This window comes from Podarcis raffonei, chromosome 3 (genome assembly GCF_027172205.1).
Source record: "Podarcis raffonei isolate rPodRaf1 chromosome 3, rPodRaf1.pri, whole genome shotgun sequence".
In the NCBI taxonomy this organism is placed as follows: Eukaryota; Metazoa; Chordata; class Lepidosauria; order Squamata; family Lacertidae; genus Podarcis; species Podarcis raffonei.
This window is the reverse complement of record NC_070604.1, coordinates 112,627,767-112,655,373: the sequence shown is the minus strand read 5'-3', so window position 1 is coordinate 112,655,373 and position 27,607 is coordinate 112,627,767. Positions and strand designations below refer to the sequence as shown.

At 45.9% G+C, this 27,607-nt stretch overlaps 1 protein-coding gene across 3 annotated transcripts in view; it reads right to left on the bottom strand.

Annotated features, from left to right (window-relative positions):
- Positions 1-27,607, bottom strand: part of SPTBN1 (spectrin beta, non-erythrocytic 1) — a 178,991-nt gene that overhangs the window by 131,555 nt on the left and 19,829 nt on the right. The window contains exon 1 of one of the 3 annotated variants that reach the window (XM_053383642.1): positions 16,276-16,883. The exons of the other annotated variants lie outside the window; for them this stretch is intronic. Coding sequence (XP_053239617.1) covers positions 16,276-16,384 — 109 coding nt within the window. The 5' untranslated portion in view covers positions 16,385-16,883. Of the gene's footprint in view, positions 1-16,275; positions 16,884-27,607 lie in introns of those variants that run through there. 3 annotated transcript variants of the gene reach the window in all.

Genomic DNA, 27,607 nt, shown 5'->3' with positions numbered 1-27,607 from the left:
GCTGGACTTGATGGGCCACTGGCCTGATCCAGTAGACTCTTCTGATGTTGTTGAAACGGTATAAAGTGGTGTGGGATATAGCTATTCATGATAAATTTACCGGTACATGTGCCATTAAGGTAAAACGGAGAACATACAGGAGAAATGATTTCAAGGTGTTTGTACAATTTGTACTGTTAAAACGGAAAGGGATCAAACCATCGCAAGAGGTGTTGAAATTTCAGGAGGTTGGATAATTACAATAGAATGGTCTCGGTGGTGGGGTGCACATTTCTATTCTTATTTATTTATCATTATTACAGCTTGTTCCCTAAGTTTTATGGCAATTGCACAGAATTTGGCTACCCTTAATGTGATCTCAGGATCCTTCTCCTCTACCAGGGATTTTAGACACTGAAGTTCAGATTCATTTGGAGATTTTTGCATAGCAGGGGTAATAAATACCGAGCGTATATCCCCGTAGAAACGGCAGCGTAACATGAGAGACAATTTCTACCTCTATCAAGCCACAGAGGCAGACTCGTTCCACGTATGGTTATTACCGTATTTTTCGCTCTATAACACGCACCTGACCATAACACGCACATTGTTTTTAGAGGAGGAAAACAAGGGAAAAAACATTCTGAATGAAACAGTGGATGTATCATTTTTGTGCTTCATGCTGTGGCCACAGACATGTGATCTGATGGTGAATTTGGGGTGACCCAATGCAAAAATCCTGAGAATTCCTGTGGATCCATGCTTTGTAACCACGTTTTTGCACCATTGCAGCCCCAGGCAACAGTGGGTGCGTGATTTTTCTGGTGCAGGCTGTAGCCATGGACATGCTATGTGATCTGATGGTGAATTTGGGGTGACCCAATGCAAAGATCCTGAGAATCCCTGTGGATCCATGCTTTGTAACCACATTTTTGCACCATTGCAGCCCCAGGCAACAGTGGGTGCGTGATTTGGGGGGGGGCAGGCTGTAGCCATGGACATGCTATGTGATCTGATGGTGAATTTGGGGTGACCCAATGCAAAGATCCTGAGGATCCATGTGGATCTATGCTTTGTAACCACATTTTAAGTGGGGAGCGAAAGAAAAAGAAAGAAGGGACATGAGAGGGGTGTGCAGAGAAGCAGCTGGCTAAGAATGCAGGAGAGGGATTTAACGGGAGGGAGGAAAGAAAGGCAAAAGTTTCCCCCCACCCAAGCCAGCCATCTCTCTCTCTCTCTCTCCCCCTCCCCCCTCTCTCTCCCTCCCCCCTCTCTTTCCCTCCTCCTCTCCCTCTCCCCCAGCAGCACCGGAGCACAGAGAGGAATTAGAAGGAAGGACACTCTGCTTTCCCCTCTGCTTGCCTGGAGGGGAGGGGCTTTCCCTGCTCTTTGTTCCGTTTCAGCAAACACAGCAACGAAACAGAGGAGGGTGGGCAGTAAGACCCTGAGGCAGAATGCAGGAAAGCAGCCGCTTCCTCTTTTCAGGTTTCCCTTCTCCGTGAAGCGCGATTTGATTTTTGCCTGATTTTTTGGCTCCAGGGACCACACATTCGCTCAATAACACGCACAGACATTTCCCCTTCCTTTTTAGGAGAAAAAATCTGCGTGTTATAGAGGGAAAAATACGGTACTTTGTCAAAATAAAATAATAATTTTTAAAAAGCTAATACAAAAAGAAAACAACAAGGAAAAACCTGCCTCACTATCTGCATAAATTCTCCCTGCTTTTAAAAAGCCCTCGCATCACGTCTTCCCCTCCCAAGACATGGATTCCCAGTTACGTTGGAAGGTGTCCTAGTAGGCTTTGAGTGACGCGAAAACCAGGCCAGGGTGGCAAAGACAAGGGAGCGAAGCTACATGGGCCTACGTGCCATTTCCTATTTTTATAATTCTGCCGCACTCGATTTCGGGCTTGTGAGCAATGAGGGATTAATTCCGTAATGAAGCATAATCCCCAGGCTTCTAATTCTGCTTGGCAATGGCCTTTCACCCCGCCCTTGAAAGGACTATCCTTGCTCAGGAGCACAGGCAGATTTCCTTCCCGAGACCTGTTTAACAGCATTGCCTCTGGGAGCCAATAAAGCCAGCTAGATTAAACACTGATGCTCTGGCAACAGCTAGCGGGTACTCCTGGCTCCACGGAAGCTGGCATTTTTGCTGCAGAGGTGAGGAAACCTGGGCAGGCTGAGGGCCACACTTCCTCAAGGAGAAGCTTCAGGGGGCCACACGTCTGGGGTGGGTGGGGCCAGAGGCAAAGAAAGTGTGCAGGGCAACAGCTGCAAACCTTTACCTTTATTCCTGCCATGCAAAGGCCAGAAATTTCTGCAGACGGCCAATGTGGGCCATACCAGTTCATCCTATGGGTGATGGAGCAAATGATTGACTGCTCCATGCCATAGCTGTCAAGCGTCCCTTATTTGGCGGGACAGCCCCTTATCCCAGCGCTGTGTCCCGCTGCTGTCCCTTATGGATGATGCCCCTTAAATTTCCCGGGTTTCAAAGGAAGCAGCTCCTCTCCCTCCCTCCCTGCCGGCCAGGGAGGAGGGAGGCTCCAACTGTGTTGCTCGGCTGCGTTGCTCACCCAATAAGAAGTCTAAGAACGACTGGGGGTGGAGCTTGCATGCCTTGTGCTGATCAAGAGGTGACAGTGGTTTTCCTTGAGGCTTTGTTTGGCTGCTGGCTGGGCTTTCTGCCTTGGAGGGGCTCAGAAGTCGAACATACCTGTGCCCGGAAAATCCCTTATTTTGGCTGCTGATCCCTTATTTCCGAGGCTGCTGGCCCCTTATTTACAAATCTGTAAGTTGACAGCTATGCTCCATGCACACAGAAACCTGGTAGTGGAAGGAGAAGCCTTGACTGGAGTTCTTCTCTTTTGCACGCACAGAGTTTTTATTTCAGTGGGAAGAGCACAACGGTGCTTGATTTCTCCCTCCACCTTAGCCTGGAGTCCTGCAGCCCAGCAACAGATTGCAAAATGCAAGGTTGCTGGTCACAAATGGCTGAGCTCCACTTGCACCTGTGCAGGGAGCAGAGAGCGCCAGCATGGCACAAGTATGGCATGAACCAAGCTTAGGAGGGCGGGGTGTACATTTCACTGAAGAACTCAATGACTCATTACTTTTTGCAGAATGCCCCTGAGTGTCATCATGGGAAAATAAAATGGCAGCTCCCAGACTGAGTTTCCCAGTGCTGGTTGGACAGTTAAAAAGGATAAGTTTTAAGGGACAGGCTTCATGGCTAGGCCTTTCCAAGGTGCTGGAACCCTAACAGTTTCAAAAGTTGATGTCTGCTGACTCCAGGGCCTAGAAATCATTATGGGTATAATCCAAGCAGGTTCTACTAAATGTAGACCCATTGAAATTACTGGGCCTGTGTCAAGTCACCGGCATTCCCTTCTGAGAATGACTAATGTTTGCTACAACACCGTAGTTTTAGAAGCCTGAATAATGGGACTGGCAGAGATGACCGGCAGAATCCGAGACCAGGGAAAAGAGACGGCGGAAGAAGATTGGAAGAAATTTAAAGACTATCTTAAGAAACATTGTAAAATTGTTGAATGCTAAGACGTTGTGGATTTGGAAAATATGAGGTTGTATGCTGTAATCATTATGCAATATGAAAAGAAAGGTCAAAATTATTTACTAGAAATCAGGGAGGGATTTGTTGATCAAAATTAATTAGGGATTGGAATGCAGTAAGGGGAGGTACGAGGAGGTCGGGAAAATAAGTTTTATGAAAATAAGGGATTGAAATTATACATGTGGTGTTTTTTGTGTTTTGTGTGTGTTTGTGGTTTATGTTTTCGTTTTTTGTTGTGATATGTATGCTTATAATGTGTGAAAAAGTTAATAAATATTTTATAGGAAAAAAAAATTAGAAGCCTGAATAAAAGTATCTCTTAATAAAAAGGGGGGGGGAGACTCATTACAGGACTTTTTCAGGACTTTGACATTAAAGGGACCCTTCCACTTTTGTTGTCTCCACTGCTGCTGAAATCTAGACCATAGGTTCGTTGGAGAAGTGATCTATTTATGCCTTTTTATTAGGCTTATTATTTATTTATTATTTTATTTACCACCCTATATCTGGGGGTCTCAGGGTGGTTCACAGATTAAAATCAAGATATAAAACTACAAAATACCTAATAAAAATAAAAACAACAACCCAATAGCCTCACACACACACAAAAAACCACATTTTAAAAGGGCATAGGATTAAATCAGATCAACCACAGGCCTGGTTAAAAAGGAACGTTTTTGCCTGGTGCCAAAAGGTGTATAATGAAGGCACCAGGCAAACTTCCCTGGGGAGAGCATTCCACAGATGGGGAGCCACTGCAGAGAAGGCCCCGTTCTCATGTTGTCACCCTCCGAACCCCTCGAGGAGGCCTCAGAAGATGATCTCAGGGTCAGGGTAGGTTCATGTGGAAAGAGGCGGTTCTTGAGGTATTGCAGTCCTGAGATCTATGGACGAAGGGCGGTATACAAATTTAATTCATAATATTAACCCACCCTTTACACTGATAGTACTACCAGAGCACAGGGAATTGCCTTATCCTGAATCAAACCATCAGTTCTGATAGCTCTGCAATTGCCCAATCCTGAGAAACCAGGAAGAAACCTGGGACATTTTGCATGCATAGTATCTGCTCTACCACAAAGCTATGGCTGTTTCCAATAGTACCATAAGCAAGATAAAATCTCCAAAGGCTCTAATAAAACTTATTACTGGAGTTTCATTTTCCAAATTAAAAAAAGAAAGTAGCATCTGAACCATTGAGAATCTGCCTGTTCTAGTAACTAGCCCTAGCAACAGCTCTTATAATTACAATTTCGGGACATGCATGGTGGCACCCTTCCGAAATATTCAAACACTTCCAAGACAGAAAGCAGAATATCAAATATTTTGCACGCTCAGAGAAAGAGAGGAGGTGGAGGAAGGGAATAGGAGACAAGTTCCCACTCTTTTAAAGCCAACGTTTTTGGAGCGATTCATTTAATATAAGATGACTGCGCTCCTTTATGTTGCCAGGGCTGTGTTAACGTCTTGCGCTGAAACTGAATAACACAGAGACATTTAATCCTGCTCAGCACAGTTTTTAAATGGGAACTAAAGGGTGGCGGGAAGGAGACAAAACCCCTTTGAAGGAAGTACAGTAATTAAATACCTGCACTATAACCTTGCTCAGTCTTGGCAGGGGGCAGCGGTAGGACAAAGGCCGACCATAGCTATACTTGAAATTCTGGCCATGAACATCTGGGCAATGCATAATAGGAAACACAACAAACTGCCCAGTTTAAAAAAAGGGGGGGATCCAATGCAGGAAACAGTTTCTATGAATCAGGATGCAACACTATAATTTTCTCTTCTCCAACATTCCTCCAGTGCCTTAAATTAAGGCATATTTTAATGGCACTCAAGGGAGAGCACAGTTAAGAGCAAAAACCCATCCAAAAATTGCATGCAAAATAAGGGATGTGCACTGCTAACGTTGCTTCGTACTAAAGTATCAAAGTATTTTAAGTTATATGGGCTGCAAAGGTTGGTCTGATGAAGAACTCTGTGCCACCATTTTACAGGTTTTTGCTGAGACACCTTCGAGGTATGCTGGAGCATTACGCGTTTTTGAAGCACCATCTGTGGATCATGTCACTGGGGTGCAAGGAAATGTCTTACTCATTTGTCTTGCTAAGTGTTGATTCCTGCCAAATAAAGGGTTTCCCCCATAGAAACACTCTGAGGTAAGAGTCGAGTTGTAAATCACTGGTCACTGCAGATTTGGCAAAACCTAACCATAACAAAAGGGACGCGGGTGGCGCTGTGGGTTAAACCACAGAGCCTAGGACTTGCCGATCAGAAGGTCGCTGGTTCCAATCCCCGTGATGGGGTGAGCTCCTGTTGCTCGGTCCCTGCTCCTGCCAACCTAGCAGTTCGAAAGCACATCAGAAGTGCAAGCAGATAAATAGGTACCGCTCCGGTGAGAAGGTAAACGGCATTTCCGTGCGCTGCTCTGGTTCGCCAGAAGAGGCTTAGTCATGCTGGCCACATGACCCGGAAGCTGTACGCCAGCTCCCTCGGCCAATAAAGCGAGATGAGCGCTGCAACCCCAGAGTCAGTCATGACTGGACCTAATGGTCAGGGGCCCCTTTACCTTTATCTTTAACCATAACAAAAAGGAGTGGCTCTGTGGAATTACCTCTTGGAAGTATTGTTAAAATAAATAAATCTGTTTACATAGCGTCTTTTTGCCAACTCAAGGTGGACCAGGGGCCAACAGTGACTGCATATGTTGGATCAATAACTATTTGAATAACCAACTGCAAGAAAAGGACAAACAAGTACAAAAAAAGGAGCACACATGATGACTTCGAGACTCTCCACAAACAAATTAGCACCCACTAAGAGATTGGCAGAACAACAGCAAAATTCTCCGCAGCCTTACTGAAAGTCGAAATGGACTGGACCAGTCTGGCCTTGTCGTGACTTGAGTCAAGACTCTCCTTCTTCAGGGGATAAGGCTAATGATTAGAATGCAAGAGAAAATGGCCAAAGAGAAGCACTTCTGCAAAGGAAAGACCATTGTGCTGGCACCTCTCTACCCTGAGAGCATCGCCCTGCTTTTCTCTAACTCAGAGGCCTCCAGCTCAGAAGCTCCAGGGGAATCACAGTTTCTCTTGTTCTGTCCAAGTCAACAACTGCTAAAGTTGGCAGGGCCCCCTCAAATTTATAATCATTATTACCTGCCCTTCACCAGAAGATCGGGGGGGGGGGTTATAGCAATGAATGAAGAGGCTTCTCTTACCAATGACACAACTAGCAACTGATATAGTGCTACAGCTCCTATTTATTGAAGACTCAATCTGAGGATGGCTGCTGCTGAAGCAACATTAAGCCTGAGCTCTTCATGGAGCTGTCCAGGGTACCTTTGAAGCTTTGCCATTGCTCAAAACATAGCAAGCCTCCCCAGTTCCAAAGCTGTGGCACCAATACCAAGAAGGCTCTGCTCCATCAAGTCACCAGCCTTGCCTCTCATCTTGCCTCCTCTGAAGATCTGGCTGATTCAGGAGGTTGATATGTCAGTCGTGGCCAAACTTGGCCCTCCAGATGTTTTGGGGCTACAATTCCCATCATCCCTGACACTGGTTCTGTTAGCTAGGGATGATGGGAGTTGTCGTCTCAAAACATCTGGAGGGCCAAGTTTGACCACTGATATAAGTGAAGGCACTCCTTAGAATCATAGAATCATAGAGTTGGAAGAGACCACAAGGGCCATCGAGTCCAACCCCCTGCCAAGCAGGAAACACTGGCTCCGAATTCAGAATACAAGACATCATTCCTGTATTCCTAACAAGTTTCAAAGGGATCCTTGCTCTTTCCTTGGTTAGTTGGGCATTGCAGCTTGCTACGAAGCTGACATGGGAGAAAAGCAGCCTCTGTTTCTTTTACTCATTTGAAATAAACCCACAAGAACAAATCTCTATGGTGGAGCTTCCCAGACTGTTTGTCACGACACATTAGTGTGTCGGCTGCAGTGTGTAAGTGCGTCACACCAACACGCCCCACACTCCTCCCAGGGCTGGAAGGTGGTTAGTTTAACCTCCAGTTTGCTTGTACAACTGAATTACTGTGTCGCGAAATGATGCATGTCACCAACATGAAAAGTTTGGAAAGCTGTGCTCCATAGGATCTAGAAGAAGCCTTTCCCATCACCTGCTACCTATATCTTTCTCCTTTGGGGCCAGGGATTCAACTTGCAACCTTCCTCATGCTAAGCATGTTCTCCACTCCAGACCTATGGTTCCATGCATGCATTTAATACTTTGCGTCTCTTCCTGCAACACCGAGAGAGGAACAACAAGGTGTTGTTATTCCCTTTCACAGAGCCTACTGTGCGGCATTTATGGTTCATGACCTTAAGGTCTATTATCTGCTGGAGCAGATTTTGGAATACAAGCCCCAAAGAAAGTTAACACTCCCGTTGTGACAAGAAACACAGGCCCTGCACAACCGCGTTGGCCAGAACAGGCTTAGGAAACGCCGCAAAGTGCAAGCAAGTGCTTGTGAGTCACGACCTGGTTACAAAAACACAGCTGTACACTTTTTGCATTGCCAACAATTAAAAACTTGAGGGTTTAGTCTGAATTGCTCTCTGAGCAGCAGTAGGAAATCTGTTTAACCCATCCAGACATTGTACAATGACCCTGCTTGCAGAACCATGCGGATGCTCGTACCATGCGGATGAGCTATGCCCCTTCCATTAAACTGGTATATAAATGTTTTTAAATAAACATGTGAAATTATAAATGAAATCATTCCACTACTGTCTCTGTTGGGCTGTGGTGTTGGTTTAGGAGGAAAGTTTGCAGTATTTGGAGTTTTCTATTGGGGGGGGAGGCAAATAAATGGGGGGGGGTGTACACAATGAGAGAAGTTTTTCCTCCCTCTCGCATTGGAGCATCTAATGAAGCTTAATGTTGGGAGCAGTGTTTGAAATTCCCATTGTTCTAGGTGCATTTTGCGACAGGGAATTTCGTTAGCGTGAGCAGTTTCTGAGCTCTGGGCACAGTACCGCAGTACGGCCTCGGTCCTGTATACCTGAAGGAGTGTCTCCACCCCCATCGTTCAGCCCGGACACTGAGGTCCAGCGCCGAGGGCCTTCTGGCGGTTCCCTCATTGCGAGAAGTAAGGTTACAGGGAACCAGACAGAGGGCCTTCTCGGTAGTGGCACCTGCCCTGTGGAATGCCCTCCCAGCAGATGTCAAGGCAATAAACAACTATTTTACTTTCAAAAGACAACTGAAGGCAGCCCTCTTTAGGGAAGTTTTTAATGTCTGATGCTGTATTGTTTTTAATATTCAGTTGGAAGCCGCCCAGTGATTTGTCAGTGATTGGGGAAACCCAGCCAGATGGGCGGAGTATAAATAATAAATTATTATTATATTATTATATATTTCAGATTAAAACTGCAGAGTGGAAGGAAAGGAGGACCTTTTTCTGCCTCCCTACTTCCAGCTACTCTCCAAAGACTGGAGAAGAGACCCTTTTAAGAATATTACAGGGGCTTTTATACTGCAGCATCAGAGGGAACCACCTCTGTTTAAAGTGTTGGACACTGGAAATACAGTTTGTCAGATTGATTGTTTTATTTCTGTCACGTGATTCTTTGACAGCGTTCTACTCACCAGGGCAGGTTTTGCGTCGAAAACGAAAAGGGAAATAGTAAGGATGCTGAACCTGTTTTTAGATTACGACTGCTAACAGAGGTTGTGTTCGCTGGATATTAATTTCTTTTTGCTGACTCACATTCAAACTGATCTAAAATAATCTAAAGTTGTTTAAGCAAGCTAGGAGCAAGTGGGCCTCAAGGAAATGGTAGATACCAAACCGTGCAGAGAAGGAGAAACATCATCCACTGAATACTCTAGAAAACAAGACTGTTTTGACTTGGAATGTAAAGACAGAAAGGCCAGCGACAAATGAGTATTTCTGGGGTATTCCATAGTTGGGCCACTAATTCAATAAGGCCCTGACCAGCACTCATGTAACTTCAGAGGGTGGAGGCATTCAGAACAGGACCACAGGTGATGACCTCATGAAACTGACAGGCTGATACATATACATAACAGGAAATATGAATTTCCAGTGCAGTAGAATTGTTAGACTTTAGCAGCATCAACAACAAAGAGTTTTGTGGAACCTTAAAAGCAAGATTGAAGAACAGGATGGACAAATGCAGCCCTCTCAACCTGACCGTCAGAAGTGAAAAAGGTCCTCTTACCTGCATTAAAGACTATCAAATTTATTACAGCATAAACTTTCATGGACTACAGTCAACTTCAGAAACGAAGAAGAGCAAAAGAGCCCCTGCTTCAGGATATCTTGGGAAACTTTCTAGCCAAACGAAAATTTCTGGATGGTTGTGATACCTACCAAGCCTTGACTTCATTCACACTGACTATCTGAAAGAACTGTGGGCCAAACGATAGTTGAGCACACCGTACCAAAATGTTTTTGACAGGATTTGGCAGCGCAAATCTCAACTTTCGCCCCACACCTTCAAGCACAGATCTGTTAACTGATCAAACTTGCTAATGTTCTCATCAAAGCTAGCAATTCAATGACTTTATCTCGGAGTCAGGTGCCTCTTTTCCCACAGGAGAGGCAAATCTGCATAGATACTACAAGTTAATCCGCTTGACAAAACCAACCAGACCCAACCCCAATCATTCGGAAGCCAGCCAAATCCACACCCCTTTGTGCAATCCAGCATTCCGAAAGAAACACTGTAATTATACGTTGCACACATTAATAACAGCTCCGCTATAAATTCTGAAAATTAATGCAACTAAACACTGGAGTGTTGTAGCACCTGCCCGTTTAATTATCTAATATGCCACACCACGGGGCAAAGAAAGGAAGGAACTGTCTTCAAAATATCTCTCAGCACGACATTTACATCTCCCATCAACAGCATTTGTTAGATCAGCACGTTCTAGTGTCTCTACACACAACTGAGATGTGGTTTTTGCCAGCAATATAGCCATTTGGCCGTACTTCCTCGAAATCAAATTAACAATAATAGGACACACCCCATTCTTTGACTGTGATTTGTTGTAAACTGCCTTTTAAAAAATATATATTCATTAAAGATTTCTTGGTTTACAAAAGTATGTGCAATGTCTCTTTTCTCAAGTTACATTTCCTACAGATCAGTTTCATTTGCTGAGACATTAGTGTTACATTAGGAAGAAAAAGGGGGAAAGAGGTGGAGAGAGGGATGGTGAGTGGGGTGAGAAGTTATGCTTTTATTCTACTTACTGCACATGTGGGGTTTTGTGTCAGCGTCACTTGCGTGGGTTCTCTTTACTATTCGCTTGTATTCCTTTGGTGATGAGACAGGTTGGGGTTGGCCTAGGGCAGGGGTAGGCAACCTAAGGCCCGGGGGCCAAATGCGGCCCATTCGCCTTCTCAATCCGGCCTGCGGGCAGTTCGGGAATCAGCATGTCTTTACATGAGTAGAATGTGTCCTTTTATTTAAAATGCATCTCTGGGTTATTTGTGGGGCCTGCCTGGTGTTTTTACATGAGTAGAATGTGTCCTTTTATTTTAAATGCATCTCTGGGTTATTTGTGGGGCCTGCCTGGTGTTTTTACATGAGTAGAATGTGTGCTTTTATTTTAAATGCATCTCTGGGTTATTTGTGGGGCCTGCCTGGCGTTTTTACATTAGTAGAATGTGTGCTTTTATTTTAAATGCATCTCTGGGTTATTTGTGGGGCCTGCCTGGTGTTTTTACATGAGTAGAATGTGTGCTTTTATTTTAAATGCATCTCTGGGTTATTTGTGGGGCCTGCCTGGCGTTTTTACATTAGTAGAATGTGTGCTTTTATTTTAAATGCATCTCTGGGTTATTTGTGGGGCCTGCCTGGCGTTTTTACATTAGTAGAATGTGTGCTTTTATTTTAAATGCATCTCTGGGTTATTTGTGGGCATAGCTGTCAACCTTCCCTTTTTTTGTGGGAAATTCCCTTACTCCAGCACTATTTCCCGCTGCTATCCTGGATTGTTAGATATCCCGTAGACTGTCCCTGGGACAGGTGAGGCGGCTGATCCCTTATTTTCAAATCTGAAAGTTGACAGCTATGTTTGTGGGGCATAGGAATTCGTTCATTATTCTTTTCCAAAATATAGTCCTGCCCACCACATGGTCTGAGGGACAGTGGACCGGCCCACGGCTGAAAAAGGTTGCTGACCCCTGGCCTAGGGTGTGGTTGGTTGTCTTTCATTGGCTGTAGCCATATTTTAAATTGCTGAGAATAGCCCTGGGACCTTGGGGTGCAGAGTAGAAAAGATAACACTAAGAATAACAATGTCTTCCCTAACCTGGTGTCCTCCAGATGTTTGGGGCTACAACTTCCATCAGCCCCAGCGGTGGGCAACTGAAAAGGGAAGACTGCCCCAAAGAGTATCACTGGAAAGACCAATAGCAGACTACTCTGGTTTGCCCATAACCAAATAACATTCACACTTATCAAGTTACCCAGGTGATTCTTGACATTCCATGTAGTTTCTCAAGAGCCAACCAACTCCCATCAGGGCTGGCCCAGGAAATCATAGAACCAAAGAGCTAGAAGGGACCCACGAGGGTCATCTAGTCCACCCCCCTGCAAATGCAAGAGTCTCAGCTAAAGCACCCAGGACAGATGGCCACCCCACCTCTGCTTAAAAACCTCCAATGAACAAACCTCCAGAGGGAGTCCGTTCTTTCCTGATCTTTAGTCAGATTCCTCTTCTTGCAACTTGAAACCTTGCTGCCAGAGGTAAAGAACCAGAGGTGCATTCCCTACCCCCACGGTTCCATGTACAAAAGCCAAGCAGACTTGGAATTGAATTTCAGTTCAACGCTGGCAGGAGGACAGCACCCCACAACATCTCTGAGGGCTTATCCATTCTTCCTCTTGTCCCGCGGCTTCCCCTGTCTCCAGGAAAATTGCTCTTTAGTGCTCAATCGGAGCAAACAGCACTTCAGGTTTTCTCTGATTGACGACTGCTGTTGGCTCCAGTTTAGCACTAAAGAGCTGGCTTTCCCTGGGTAAGGAGCAGGACATGGGGAGAACCACTCAGAATGATGCCTAGGAAGCATGTCAAGCAGAAAACAACTCAGACCCATATTTTTTAGGCAGAGAACAAGCGGAAGTGTGGAGGAGCCCTAAGTGCAGCAGGCGAACTTAGGGCTCTGAAGGCAGCCTGCATGGGACACACGTCACTTCCCAGAGTTCCCTGGGAAGGACTGCGGTGCTGTGAAGGAAATAGGGGTCTCCTAACGACTCTCAAAGCACCCATAAGAAACTACATTTCCCAGGATTCTTTGGGGGAAAGCCACGAGTGTTTAAAGTGGCATGATGGTGCTTTGAATGCATAGTGCAGATGCGACTCATGTTTTCTAAGAACAGGGCAGTCCCTCATCCATGTTCTGCTAGCATGCAAATATTGTGTGTGTGTGTGTGTATGAATGAAGTTTGCTCACATAAAGGAAAGCAAAACTTTTTACAAAAGCAAGAGTGAGGTTCTACAAAATATTATGATATCCCTGGGGTACCATCTGATGTCGGCCTCAGGAGCGCAAAGATTCAGGCTTTCACCATCTGGATATTTTTGCTATTTTTTTAATTTGACATTCTCACTTCACAGTGTCTTATTTATTTATTTTTTGGAATTAAGGTTCTTCGGAACAGGAGTTGCTAAGGAAACAGCTAGCAGCACAAGACTTGTATTACAATTACTAGATACGGTTCGTGCTCAGTTCACTGCCAACCAAACCTACGAATTAACTGAATGGAGCAGCGATTCCTGCAATTAAATGCATTGCAAACGAGCAGAGCGTTTGGGGGACAGAACAAACTTGCATCTTAAAAGTACATGTGCCGTAGTGGATGGTGCTGGTTTTGAACCAGAGGGATTGGGTTCCAACCCTCTGTGCAGTCAGGAAGTTTACTGGGTAACCTTGGGGCAGTCAATTGGGTAAGATACAAATATGGTGGACCATTTTTCAGTAAGAGGGGTGCATTTTCTCATGACAAAACTTCTAGAGGCAACATGCAATTTTTAAGTTTTGTTTTTTAAAAAAAAACAAGCTATGATCTAGCTGGGTTACAGATTTGCAATTTGGATCTGCACTGAAACGCCACCTTTTTCAAGGGTGAATAATTCTTCAACCTTAGTCGCATCACACTTTCTCCGTCTTTCAGCTGAAGGAAATTATTGGCTCGTCTCATGGGTTTGGAGGGCAAATGAGCAAAGGAAGCGTTTCCTCTCTCCCCCCCCCCTTGAGCAATAAATCTAATTAAATAAATATAGAAACAATAGGGCATTTAAAGACTTAGAAAAACTCCACAGGGTTGTCAGCAGAAGCTTTGCGACAGCACACTGTTCGTTTATCCTAATCGTTGGCATTTGGTGCGCTCTTGAAAACTGCTTCCTGTACCTAAATCCCACCCCAAACAATGCATTTCAACACCATTTCCCCCAGTTCCAACATCCTCTGCTGTTCTATGAATAGACAGGCCTTTGTGATGGATTGTCCTGCAACAGGGAGACCCTTCCTCCAGATCTTCCTTCCAATTCAGCTGCTGTTGTGTTTTTCAATTACTGTATTTTTTGCTCTAAAAGACTCACTTTTTCCCTCCTAAAAAGTAAGGGGGAATGTGTGTGCGTCTTATGGAGCGTGTGCGTCTTATGGAGCGAATGCAGGCTGCGCAGCTGTCCCACAAGCCAGAAGAGCAAGAGGGATTGCTGCTTTCACTGCACAGCAATCGCTCTTGCTGTTCTGGCTTCTGAGATTCAGAATATTTTTTTTCTCGTTTTCCTCCTCCAAAAACTAGGTGCGTCTTGTGGTCTGGTGCGTCTTATAGAGCGAAAAATACAGTAAATCTGAATCTTCGCCACACCAGAGCTGAGGGTTTGGCTTTTATTTCTGCTAGAGCAAGCCGGTGCACAATTCAAAACCACAAGGGAAAACGGGCTGCAAATAAATTCCTCAAGCAGTGAAACTGACAAGGTGATAAACCTGCTTCTTTAGGGCTGTGTCAGGGGAGAGACTGGGGGTGTGATTTCACGCCCAATGGCCATGGCTTCTTCCAGGAACAAGCTAGGATGGTCAGGATTCAAAAGAACTTCACACACCCAAGAGGCTGCTGGTGTATACTTAATTTTTAAGCAGTAGGCCACCTTTCCCTATGTCACGTGGCAATCCGCTTTTTAACTTGAGGGATTTATTTATTTTTTACCAGATCTGGCATGGAGGCCTTCTGGTCAAAGGGCAGAGAGAGTCAGAAAAGCAACCTGGGCGTGCAAAATGCTAAAATAGCTCCAGAGAGGTATCAGCTGGCTTGCTCTGGAAAACCCAAAGGTTTGCAAAAGCATGGAAGAACTTTAGGGGGGAACCTAGCGGCAGGGACTAAAAACAGCCCAACGTGAACCCCAGGGGTATCAGTGCTCAGAGAATGGAGACACAGCAGCTGGTTGGAAAACTGGGAGAAGGAATGAAATGGAGTATCCTACAAAAGGGCCTGGCAGGCTGGCATGTTGTAGATCCCACTTGTATAACTTCTAACTCGCGCTGCATAGATTTGGAGCCCAATTTTGCTACAGCTCCCCATCCCGCCCCAAGCCAATGTCTACTTTGCTCGACAATGTTTCAAAAGGTATGGCTGGTTTTTAATCCATTTGTATCCAGCGCGGGATCACTTCTGTGTGCTTTCCACAAAGATCAACATACTACAATGGATTCCTTCCCCACCCCCAACCCCCATGCCAAGAAATTAAGAGAAAAACCAAGACAGAATCATAAAATTGTAGGCTTGGAAGATGGCCAGACCAAAAAACTACATTCTTGGAGCTCGCTTTCTGACAGGAACCACAGCGCTTGAGTCTGTGGGACGGCAGGGAGCAAAAATAAGAAATATATACACTGAGGTTTGAACTTTTGACTGCTTTTTGGAGATATGCAATTCCAGGAGAGAGGGGAAATGTGTGAGATGTGTGTGTGTGTGTGAAATAGAGAATCAGCTTTAGATTCTGAATTGTCCTTATTTCATCCATGCCAGAGAATCCACCATACATAAAACACACACTGCTCTAAAATTGCCAAGGACAACCTGGCTCCATCATATTTTGACAGCCCCAGAACTACCACATTTCCTAGTTGTCATTGTTTCACGTGAATGAGAAAGAGGATGGGGGGCACCCCAGTCTTCCATAGCCCTGGGAAAGACATCTCTCTCTCCGTCCGCCCCCCAAATCGCCAAGATAAAAGCCATAATCCATGGCACGCAAGAAATGGGGTTGCCCAATTAGGTGAGAGGTGCCCACCTGAAACGGTTGGGAGCCATCCTGTGGTCGCCCGAGTGCGCCCAAAGGATCAAAGAGCCAGGGAGAGGGAGAGATTTTACACCTGAAAGCTGTAAATCGCCGGAGGGGGTTTCAGACAAAAAGACCACTCCCTCTTCCCCCATATCCTTGTCCTATTGTTCTCAATGGCAGAGTCCGAGAGGGGCCCCGGATCACCTTTTCCAGGAGGAGGTTACCGTGACCGGGATCCCGCGAAACCAGGAAAACCAGCCTGGCAGAACCTGGGAATATAATACACCTATTCTTTTCGAAATCGGGTGCCCTCTGCGCGCGCGCCGCCAAACCGAAGCACGAAGGAGTATCAGGATCAACTCGCCGTTTTGAGCAGCAGCAACGCACCATTATTTTATTTTATTGATGAAAGGGAAAGCGAAGTGCAGCCGCTTACCTTGCAACTGCTTGAACCTCCCTTCCAGCTGATTGTAATTGTATGGCACCGAGGCGGGGCACGCGGGGGACAAGGGCACGGGCATGCTGGCCGGGTTCTGCACTTCCATGGAGGAGAGGGAGCCGCTCCGAGGTTAAGATCCCAGCATGCGAAACGGAACGGATGCGCTTTTAAAAAGATGGGGACGGACGCAACCCACAGGTTGCTCCCAAAGACAAATCCAAGCGGATCCCAGTTTCCTCGGGCGCGTGGTGCCCTTTCGCTCCACGATTCCTTTAAAAATGAAAATAAATCCTTCTCCCGATCTCAGTCCCAGCCTCCTCCACGCCCGATTCGATTCAAAGCAGTCCGGCGGAGGATGGCATCCTACAGCGCGCGCGAACTTAAACCCGCGTGGGCTGCTGGCGATCCCCCTGCGCGCGATCGAGTTGACTTCGGGTTGCAAGCTTCCTTTACTTGCAATCCGGATCCACGCAAAAAAGAAGACACAAAACAACCCGCCCAGGTTGCAAGTCCAGAGTCGAAGCGCGCGCCCGCCCGCCCGCCCGCGCTGCTTTCGGGCTCCTTCCTTCCTTCCTCCCTCCTCTCCCCGCACCTCTCAGACCTTTCTGCTACTTTGCAAAATCCCCCAGTAGCCACTGGCGGCGTATTTAGTGGCGGTGATGTCACTGATTAGCATAAAGCATTGTGGAGGACTGTACCAATGGCGGGAGGCGGCGGGGTGGGGAGCGCAGGCGGTGGATCGCGCGCGCCAAGCCAGGCGGAGCTCGCTGGGGATCGAGAGCATCCGCGCGCAGGGACGCCTCTCCAAAGGTCCCCGGAGAGGAGGCCGAGGGCTCGGGGCGCGCGCCCGTTCCCAAGCGGGAGGGGATGGGCACCTACTGGCGCACGCGGCCGAGAGGCAATGGTACCTTCCGAAAAGCAAGCTGGTAGAATTACGCTCTTTTGTTAAGAGCCTCATGTAACGGAAAAGTCTCAGATTACTATCGCCTGAAAAGGAGGGCACTTTTCCCTCCTTTATCTTCAGCGCTGCGCACTGGAAAGGAGGAAAGGGGAAAGATAGAAAGTTGCTAACTCTCCCGGGACTGGAAATACTCATTCAGCATTTAGCATCGGGGTTTTTTAAAAAAAATAATCCTTAGAAATGCACTTTTGGAAAACTATGAATGAGCCCTCTTCCCCCGGCAATTTAGTCCCATTTGATTTAATTGGAGATGCTAAATATTTTGACGTCTGGAAAGCAGGGCATGGACCTCGCCATCCAGTTGCGATCAGGCCTTCTGCTCATTTAGCAAATTACACTTGGAACATAATAGCAGTGTTTGCGTTTCTGGGTCTTTCATTTAAAATGAGGGCTCTTCCTCTACTTTGCAAGGGCTTGGTTTTTAAATGAAGCCTTTGGCGGGTAAGGGCACGTCAGCCCTTCCCAAGTGATCATCCTCTAAGGGGGGCAGTTGTTGGCCGTGACAGATATGGCTGATCCTAGGATCACAGAATTGTAGAGTTGGAAGGGATCTTGAGGGTCAACATGGTCTAACCCCCTGTAAATGAAGGAATGATGATGATGATGATGATGATGATAATAATAATAATAATAATAATAATAATAATAATAATAATAATTTACTATTTATACCCCGCCCATCTGGCTGAGTTTCCCCAGCCACTCTGGGCAGCTCCCAATCGAGTGTTAAAAACAATACAGCATTAAATATTAAAAACAGGGCTGCCTTCAGATATATTTTAAAGATAAGATAGCTGCTTATTTCCTTCACATCTGAAGGGAGGGCGTTCCACAGGGCGGGCGCCACTACCGAGAAGGCCCTCTGTCTGGTTCCCTGTAACCTCACTTCTCGCAATGAGGGAACCGCCAGAAGGCCCTTGGTGCTGGATCTCAGTGTCCGGGCTGAAAGATGGGGGTGAAGACGCTCCTTCAGGTATACAGGACTGAGGCCGTTTAGGGCTTTAAAGGTCAGCACCAACACTTTGAATTGTGCTCGGAAACGGACTGGAATCTCAACCAGATCATCCATGACAGATGGCCATCCAACCTCTGCTTTAAAACTTCCAAGGAAATAGAGCCCACCACCCCTTGTGGGAGTCCGTTCCACTGTTGAACGGCTCTTACTGCCAGAAAGTTCTTCCTGATGTTTAGCAGGAATCTCCTTGTAACTGGAATCCGTTGGTTTGAGTCCTGGCCTCCGGAGCGGAAGAAAGCAAGCTTGTCCCACCCTCCACGTGACAGCCCTTTAGATATTTGAAGTTGGCTATCAGATAATCCTCTGTACCAAAATGGGATAGATGCCTTTGATGGCCTTATCCCCCAGACTGGAAGCAGTCACAAAACAATGGATATATTCAAATTTCTGAAAGTAAGGAACCTGCTGCTGCTGTGATGCTGTAGGATACTTGGGAGAGGGAAGGAGAAACAATCCAGAAGTGAAGTTTAGTTTACAGCTGTGGAAACTTATATGCATGGTACATCTGTTGACTAGTCAGCATCCAATGACCCACAGTTGTTCAAGGAGAGATGTTCTGCTGCTGCACTTGATGACACGGTTTTAAGAACATAAATATGAAGAGCCTGCCTGAAGATGATGGACTTTTCGGAGCTAGCCCACCTGACTGGAAGAATCCGCGACCAGAAAGAAGAGGAGTTTCAAGAGGACTGGAGGAAATTTAAGGACTATTTGAATAAATATTGTAATATAAAAAAATTAGAAATTACTTGAAAGAAACAAATAGGCCTAGGATTAAACTAAGTTATAATTAAATAAATGGGATTTAGAATATTAAGAAATGTGAGTAAAATGGACTATAATTGGAAATTGTTTTAGTTCAATAATGATATTGGAAAGCTGTTACTTTCAACTACAAGGAACTCAGAAGGGAGGGACTAGAGGAAGTCAACCAAGATGTTTAAAAGGTTGGATTTGTAAAGAATTAAGTTTGTTGTTATTGTTTATCTGTTTATTGTTCCTTTTTTTTCTTTCGTTCATTGATGTATTTTTATTTTTTCATTTTATTTTTTCTGTTTTTGTGTGTTATTCTGCTTTGTGGTTTTTGTTATTATTGTGGAAAATCTAATAAATTAAAATATATATATATGAAGAGCCTGCCGGATCAGGCCAATGGCCCTTCTAATCCACCCCAGTGACCAACCAGATGCCTATGGGAGGCCCAAAAGAAGGATCTGGGTGCAACAACACCGTCCAGCAACTGGTCTTCAGAGGCATGCTTCCTTCAAGAGAGCCACTGTCGCTAGTAGCTGGTCCAGGGATGAAATGGCATGGATGAACCAGCCCTCAGAGGCTGTTTGGAAGCATCTCTGGTGTGATGTTTGCACACCAGCTTACTATGCCGACTGGTTGTCACTGTCTGGCTCACCTTCAGGTCACCACAAACATACCGCCCGGCACATCGGGTGGTGAAATGGAGAGCGTTCTATGAGAAGTGGCCACACGAAGTAAGATTTCCCATGTGCAGGTGGCTCACTCAACGGCAGCTGCGCATGAGAAATAGCTATCACAAATTAACCACCAAGCTTTCCTCTCTTCCTTGGATGTGCACAGCGGGGCCATAGCTCAGTGGTAGAACATCTGCTTTGAGGTCAGAAGGTCCACAGCTCAATTCCTGGCATCTCCAGAAGGTCCCCTGCCTGAAGCCCTGGAGATGAGCAAGATGAACCAAAGGTCTGATATGGTGTAAGGCAGGTTCCTATGTTCTCATACAACTTTGCAATGTAGGTTTATCTGAATTTTATGAATCGGGACGCTGAGAGATCAGTCACTTTAAGGGTGCTTGAAAGGATAATGGAGCCACAGGCTCTGCCCCCTTATACGTCTGATGGTCACACGCCCCAGCAGCACCAAGCCTGGCAGAGATACCTACATGCTCTCCATAAGTGAGAAGGAGCCTTCTGTATATATACCAGTGTTCATGTGCACAGCTACTCCATACAAGGTGGGATACTGATTGGTCCAGGATTAATGGACTTCAATGTCTGTACACTAATGCGCAAAGCATGGGAAATAAACAAGATGAGCTTGAGCTCTTGGTACAGCAAACTAAATATGACATAATAGGCATCACTGAAACCTGGTGGGATAAGTCCCACGATTGGAATGTAATAATGGAGGGATACAATCTATTTCAGAGAAACAGACCAGACAAGAAAGGAGGAGGAGTGGCGTTATATGTCAGGGATGTGTATACCTGTGAAGAGATCCAAGATTTAGAACCTCAAAGCCAAAGTGAGAGCATTTGGGTCAAAATTAAGGGAGAAAAGAATAACAGTGACCTCATTGTGGGAGTTTAATATAGATCCCCAAGCCAAACGGAGGACATAGATGATGCCTTCCTGGAACAGATGGCCAAGCATGCAAAAGGAAGGGAGATAGTAGTAATGGGGGACTTCAATTACCCGGATATTTGTTGGATGTCAAACTCAGCCAAGAGCATAAGGTCAAACAGATTCCTCACTGGCCTTGCAGACAACTTCATTGTCCAGAAAGTGGGAGAAGCAACAAGAGGAACAGCCATTTTAGATCTGGTCCTGGTTAGTAGGGTAGAAGTGGAAGGATCATTAGGCGCGAGTGATCATGCTCTTCTGAAGTTTACTATACAGCGGAAAGGAGCAGCCAAGCATACTAGGACTCAATTTCTTGACTTTAAGAAAGCCGACTTCATAAAACTTAGGGAAGTGCTGGGTGAGATCCTATGGACAGTAGTACTAAAAGGAAAGGGAGTTCATGATTGCTAGGAGTTTGTTAAGAGGGAGATAGTAAAAGCACAACTTCAGGCAATACCAATGAAACGGAAACATGGAAGGTACCTAAAGAAGCCAGGGTGGCTATCTAAAGAACTTTTAACTGAGTTAAGATTAAAAAAGGATGTGTACAAAAAATGGAAAAGGGGGGAAACCACCAAAGAGGAATTCAAACAAATAGCCAGCACGTGTAGACACAAAGTCAGAAAAGCTAAAGCACAGAATGAACTCAGGCTTGCTAAAGAGGTTAAAAGCAACAAAAAAGGCTTTTATGGGTATGTTCGTAGCAAAAGGAAGAACAAAGAAACACTGGGGTCACTCAGAGGAGAAGATGGTGAAATGCAAACAGGGGACACAGAAAGGGCTGAACTCCTCAATGCCTTCTTTGCCTCAGTCTTCTCCGATAAAGAAAACAATGCCCGACCTGAAGAATTTGGAGCAAATGATTCAGCAGAGGAAACACAGCCCAGAATAACTAAGGAGATAGTACAAGAATACTTGGCTAGTTTAGATGTATTCAAGTCTCCAGGGCCAGATGAACTGCATCCAAGAGTATTAAAAGAACTGGCAGATGTGATCTCAGAACTCAGAATCTTTGAGAATTCCTGGAGAACAGGCGAAGTCCCGACAGACTGGAGGAGGGCAAATGTTGTCCCTATTTTCAAAAAGGGGGAAAGAGAGGACCCAAATAATTACCGCCCAGTCAGTCTGACATCAATACCAGGGAAGATTCTGGAGCAGATCATTAAGCAAACAGTCTGTGAGCACCTAGAAAGGAATGCTGTGATCACCAATAGTCAACATGGATTTCTGAAAAATAAGTCATGTCAGACTAACCTGATCTCGTTTTTTGACAGAATTACAAGCCTGGTAGATGAAGGGAACGCAGTGGATGTAGCCTACCTTGATTTCAGCAAGGCATTTGACAAGGTGCCCCATGATATTCTTGTAAAGAAGCTGGTAAAATGCGGTCTTGACTTTGCTACCACTCAGTGGATTTGTAACTGGCTGACTGACCGAACCCAAAGGGTGCTCATCATTGGTTCCTCTTCATCTTGGAGAAGAGTGACTAGTGGGGTACCACAGGGTTCTGTCTTGGGCCCGGTCTTATTCAACATCTTTATCAACGACTTGGATGATGGACTCAAGGGCATCCTGATCAAATTTGCAGATGACACCAAACTGGGAGGGGTGGCTAACACCCCAGAGGACAGGATCACACTTCAAAACGACCTTGACAGATTAGAGAACTGGGCCAAAACAAACAAGATGAATTTTAACAGGGAGAAATGTAAAGTATTGCACTTGGGCAAAAAAAATGAGAGGCACAAATACAAGATGGGTGACACCTGGCTTGAGAGCAGTACATGTGAAAAGGATCTAGGAGTCTTGGTGGACCACAAACTTGACATGAGCCAACAGTGTGACGCGGCAGCTAAAAAAGCCAATGCAATTCTGGGCTGCATCAATAGGAGTATAGCATCTAGATCAAGGGAAGTAATAGTGCCACTGTATTCTGCTCTGGTCAGACCTCACCTGGAGTACTGTGTCCAGTTCTGGGCACCACAGTTCAAGAAGGACACTGACAAACTGGAACGTGTCTAGAGGAGGGCAACCAAAATGGTCAAAGGCCTGGAAACGATGCCTTATGAGGAACGGCTAAGGGAGCTGGGCATGTTTAGCCTGGAGAAGAGGAGGTTAAGGGGTGATATGATAGCCATGTTCAAATATATAAAAGGATGTCACATAGAGGAGGGAGAAAGGTTGTTTTCTGCTGCTCCAGAGAAGCGGACACGGAGCAATGGATCCAAACTACAAGAAAGAAGATTCCACCTAAACATTAGGAAGAACTTCCTGACAGTAAGAGCTGTTCGACAGTGGAATTTGCTGCCAAGGAGTGTGGTGGAGTCTCCTTCTTTGGAGGTCTTTAAGCAGAGGCTTGACAACCATATGTCAGGAGTGCTCTGATGGTGTTTCCTGCTTGGCAGGGGGTTGGACTCAATGGCCCTTGTGGTCTCTTCCAACTCTATGATTCTATGAGTCTATGATTCTATGATCCATGCCTTGCACAGGGAAGCTCTATGCATACGTTGCTCTGTGGTTAAGGCCCCTTCCTAGGCTTGCAAAAGAGTGGCTGGTGTGGGTTGTGACCATTACCTACAATGCATCCTGAATGTGCTTGGGAACACCCTTTGTCTATCTCTGCTTTTAACTGGATAGACCAGGGATTGGGACTGGGTGACCTCCTGTGTAAATAGCATGATTTGCAGCCTGCCTCGTAGAAAACACCCCTCAATGGAACAAGGACCCGTGACCATTAGGTCCAGTCGTGGCCGACTCTGGGGTTGCGGCGCTCATCTCACTTTACTGGCCGAGGGAGCCGGCGTACAGCTTCTGGGTCATGTGGCCAGCATGACTAAGCCACTTCTGGTGAAACCAGAGCAGTGCATGGAAACGCCATTTATCTTCCCGCCGGAGCGGTACCTATTTATCTACTTGCACTTTGACGTGCTTTCGAACTGCTAGGTTGGCAGGAGCAGGGACCGAGCAACGGGAGCTCACGCCATTGCGGGGATTTGAACCGCCGACCTTCTGATCAGCAAGTCCCAGGCTCTGTGGTTTAACCCACAGCGCCACCCGCATCCCCACTGGAATAAGAGTTGTGAGTAAATGTCTCCCCCTTCTCCTCAGTTCAACCAGTCCCTTAGAAATAAGGGCACTGGGTATTTCATCCTACATAGATGACTTCCTGTTGAACCCAACCCACATGTTTGCATTTGCCTACTTGCCATGCTACAGGCTCCTGGTTGCACCAACATTATTCACTGAGTACCCAAATTCCTTTCATTGGAGTCAGAGCTCCCGCCTCCCCCTCCTTCCTCCCCTTTTAACACTGCAAAATGTTGCCTTTGTTTGGTTTCTGTAGTTTTGCCATTTTTTTAGTCATGCAGTAAATGCGAAACTAATTTTTGGAAGGAGAGACAGAATGGCACACAACACGGGGCATTCAGAATCGTGCGTGCCCACTCTCTTCCGAAAGAGGAAGGCGGCCTACTCCAAGCACCCTGTTCTATGTGGGATGTGTGAGTTTATTCCCAAAATGAGATTCCTCATCAGAAAAGGGGTCTTGTTGACTTTGTCAGGGCTTCTTCTTCTTCTTCAAGGATTTTAAAGATGGGGTATAAATCAATTTGGAGCACTCGTTACTCTGTTCTTGGTTTAGAAACACATGCAAAATTTCACAAAGGCTGTGGACAGATAAAATCAGATGCTAAATATATGGTTACAGTAGCCTTTTACTTAAACTTTGGGGTCCAGTGATCTAGTAAAGTCACAGTCCTATACACAACTCAGTCCTAATCTTGTTTACTCAGAAGTAAATCCCTCTGAGCACAACAGTCCTTACTCTTTGGTTAATGGCTTTTAGGGCTGCAGGGCTGCAGTACACCCCCAAGGCTTGTTTACTCAGAAGTAAGTGGCGCTCAGTTAATTCCTGTGATGTTGATGAAAAGTGATGGCAATGAAACCAAAATACGTGGTGCACGCCAAACATTCTCCAAGCGTTTAGCTGTCTAATGCAAAATTCAACGAATGCAATCCATCCCCCCCCCCCCCCGATGGTGGGTTTCTGCTCCCCTGAAATATAATATGGGCAGAACCTTTGGGGATTGCTAACATTGCAAGACTGGAGTAGCAGAGTAAAACCTGGCCTTGTGCCTTAGAAAACAATGTGGCTGCATGCAGGGATTGCCAATAATAATAGTGGTAATCGCCTCATGCTTCATTTTCACTATGGCATCTATTTTGTGTGTTCCTCTGCGCTTCCAGTGCTGACAGAGAGTTCCATCTTCTCAAAAAGCATCAGCTCACGTGCCTCTGCTGAAGGCAAGATAGTGCTTTTAGTGGAACAATGTTCTGACCATGGAATAGCAAATCCCTGTGTTTCCTCTAAAGCCCTTTCCCTGATAATCTTTGCCCTGCCAGCTGTCTCTGAAATAGACAGAATGCCGCACAGCATCTCTTCGGTGCTTTCTTTTTTTTAAAAAAAAACCCAAACCATCCAATTCTCCCATTTAAAAAACAAACAAAACAAAAGAATGTGCATTCTATATCCAGCCTGGGAGGAACAGGATCATAAAACCAGGTTACCACAATAGTTGACCATCTGGATTTCCCTCCAGGTAAGGACAAAAGACGAAATTGGCTGGATCCATCAGTAGCCCAGCTTCTCAAGCATCGTCTTAAGAACATGAGAAGGGATTTGCTGGATCAGGCCAATGGCTGCCCCATCTAGCCCAGCATCCTGTTCTCACAGTGGCCAACCAGATACTCCAGTGAAGAAGAAGAAGAAGAGTTTGGATTTGATATCCTGCTTTATCACTACCCGAAGGAGTCTCAAAGCAGCTAACATTCTCCTTTCCCTTCCTCCCCCACAACGGACACTCTGTGAGGTGAGTGGGGCTGAGAGACTTCAGAGAAGTGTGACTAGCTCAAGGTCACCCAGTAGCTGCATTTGGAGGAGTAGGGAATCGAACCCGGTTCACCAGATTACGAGTCTACCGCTCTAGCCACACTGGCCAGAGAGCTGTCGTGTTCACATCCCGCTTGGGAAGCATGCAAGCGGGATATGAGCATGACAGCTCTCTGGCCAGTGTAGCTAGTAGTCATGGGTGGTCCTCTCCTCTGCGAATTTCTCCAATCCTCTTTTGAAGCCACCCAAGTTGTTGGCCATCGCTCCTTCCTGCGGGTGCGAGTTCCATAGTTTAATTATGTACTGCGTGAAGAAGTACTTTGAAGTACACTTGGACTACTGCAATGCGCTCTACGTGGGGCTACCTTTGAAGGCGATCCGGAAACTACAACTAATCCAGAATGCGGCAGCTAGACTGGTGACTGGGAGTGGCCGCCAAGACCATATAACACCGGTCCTGAAAGACCTGCGTTGGTTCCCAGTACGTTTCCAAGCACAATTCAAAGTGTTGGTGCTGACCTTGAAAGCCCTAAACAGCCTTGGCCCAGTATACCCGAAGGAGTGTCTCCACCCCTATCATTCAGCCTGGACACTGAGGTCCAGCACCGAGGGCCTTCTGGTGGTTCCCTCACTGCAATAAGTGAGGTTACAGGGAACCAGGCAGAGGGCCTTCTTGGTAGTGGTGCCTGCCCTGTGGAACGTCCTCCCTTCAGATGTCAAGGAGATAAACAACTGAAGGCAGCCCTGTTTAGGGAAGTTTTTAATGTTTGATGTTTTATCATGTTTTCAATATTCTGTTGGGGGGTATAAATAAACAATTTGTTTGTTTGATTATTTATTTATTGTGTGCACCCTGAATCTTCCAATGCTCTGCTGTTTCTCGATCTACAGTGGGACCTCGGGTTACAGATGCTTCAGGTTACATACTCCACTAACCCAGAAATAGTACTTCGGGTTAAGAACTTTGCTTCAGGATGAGAACAGAAATCATGTGGGGGTGGCAGCGGGAGGCCCCATTAGCTAAAGTGGTACCTCAGGTTAAGAACAGTTTCAGGAATTAAGTTCTTAACCCGAGGTACCACTGTACTTTCTCTGCAAAGCGAAGAGTAAAAGGGCAGCGCATGTGGCCACATTGTGGGAAGAAATACCATATTTTTCGCTCTATAAGACGCACCAGACCACAAGACGCACCTAGTTTTTGGAGGAGGAAAACAAGAAAAAAAATATTCTGAATCCCAGAAGCCAGAACTCTTGCTGTTCTGGCTTGTGGGATAGCTGTGCAGCCTGCATTCACTCCATAACACACACACACATTTCCCCTTACTTTTTAGGAGGGAAAAAGTGAGTCTTATAGAGCAAAAAATACGGTACTTTGTGTCTGTGTTCTGAACCTATTGCTTATCAGTTTCATTTTAGCGTTAAGGCAGAGGGTAAACAATATACAGTATATCTCTCTCCAAACTATTTATGACTTTATAGGCCCCCATTTCCCCTCTATCTGGTTGTCTGTTTGATTGCACCTGGAGCACAGTGCCTGAGCCAAGTTTCAGGAAAATCTAGCCGTTGATATATGTTATAGTAATATTAGCCTGATTTGTAACCCTAGACAAAGATTGGCTCTTTTGATACTCCCTCTACATCAGGATCTCCAATTGTGGCAACTGTTACGTTCCATTCCTGCTGTACTGAATCAACATCCCCAGCTAACACCTGTAGGCACATCCATTCAACTGCCGGCGCCCCACCCTTGGCAAACAGGTGTTGCTATGCAAGTCTCCATGCTCCGTGACACCAAAGCACAGGTGAACAGGCACAGAGAAGAACTGTGTTTATAACCAAACAAGTGCCGCAGCCGCTTGCTTTTTAATGGCTTCTGGCAGAGGCAGCCAGTTCCCGGGGCTTTCCAGTGTATTAAGAAGGCAAGGAAAGCAGAGAGACATAGCCAAGCTTCATGAAATTATGCAGGCTGCAGGGTGGGGACCCTGTGCCTCGCCACACCTTGCTGGACTACAACTCCCATCATTCCTCCACTGACCACTCACCTTGCTAGCTGGGGCTCATGGGAGTCGGAGTCCGACAAAAGCTGAAGGACA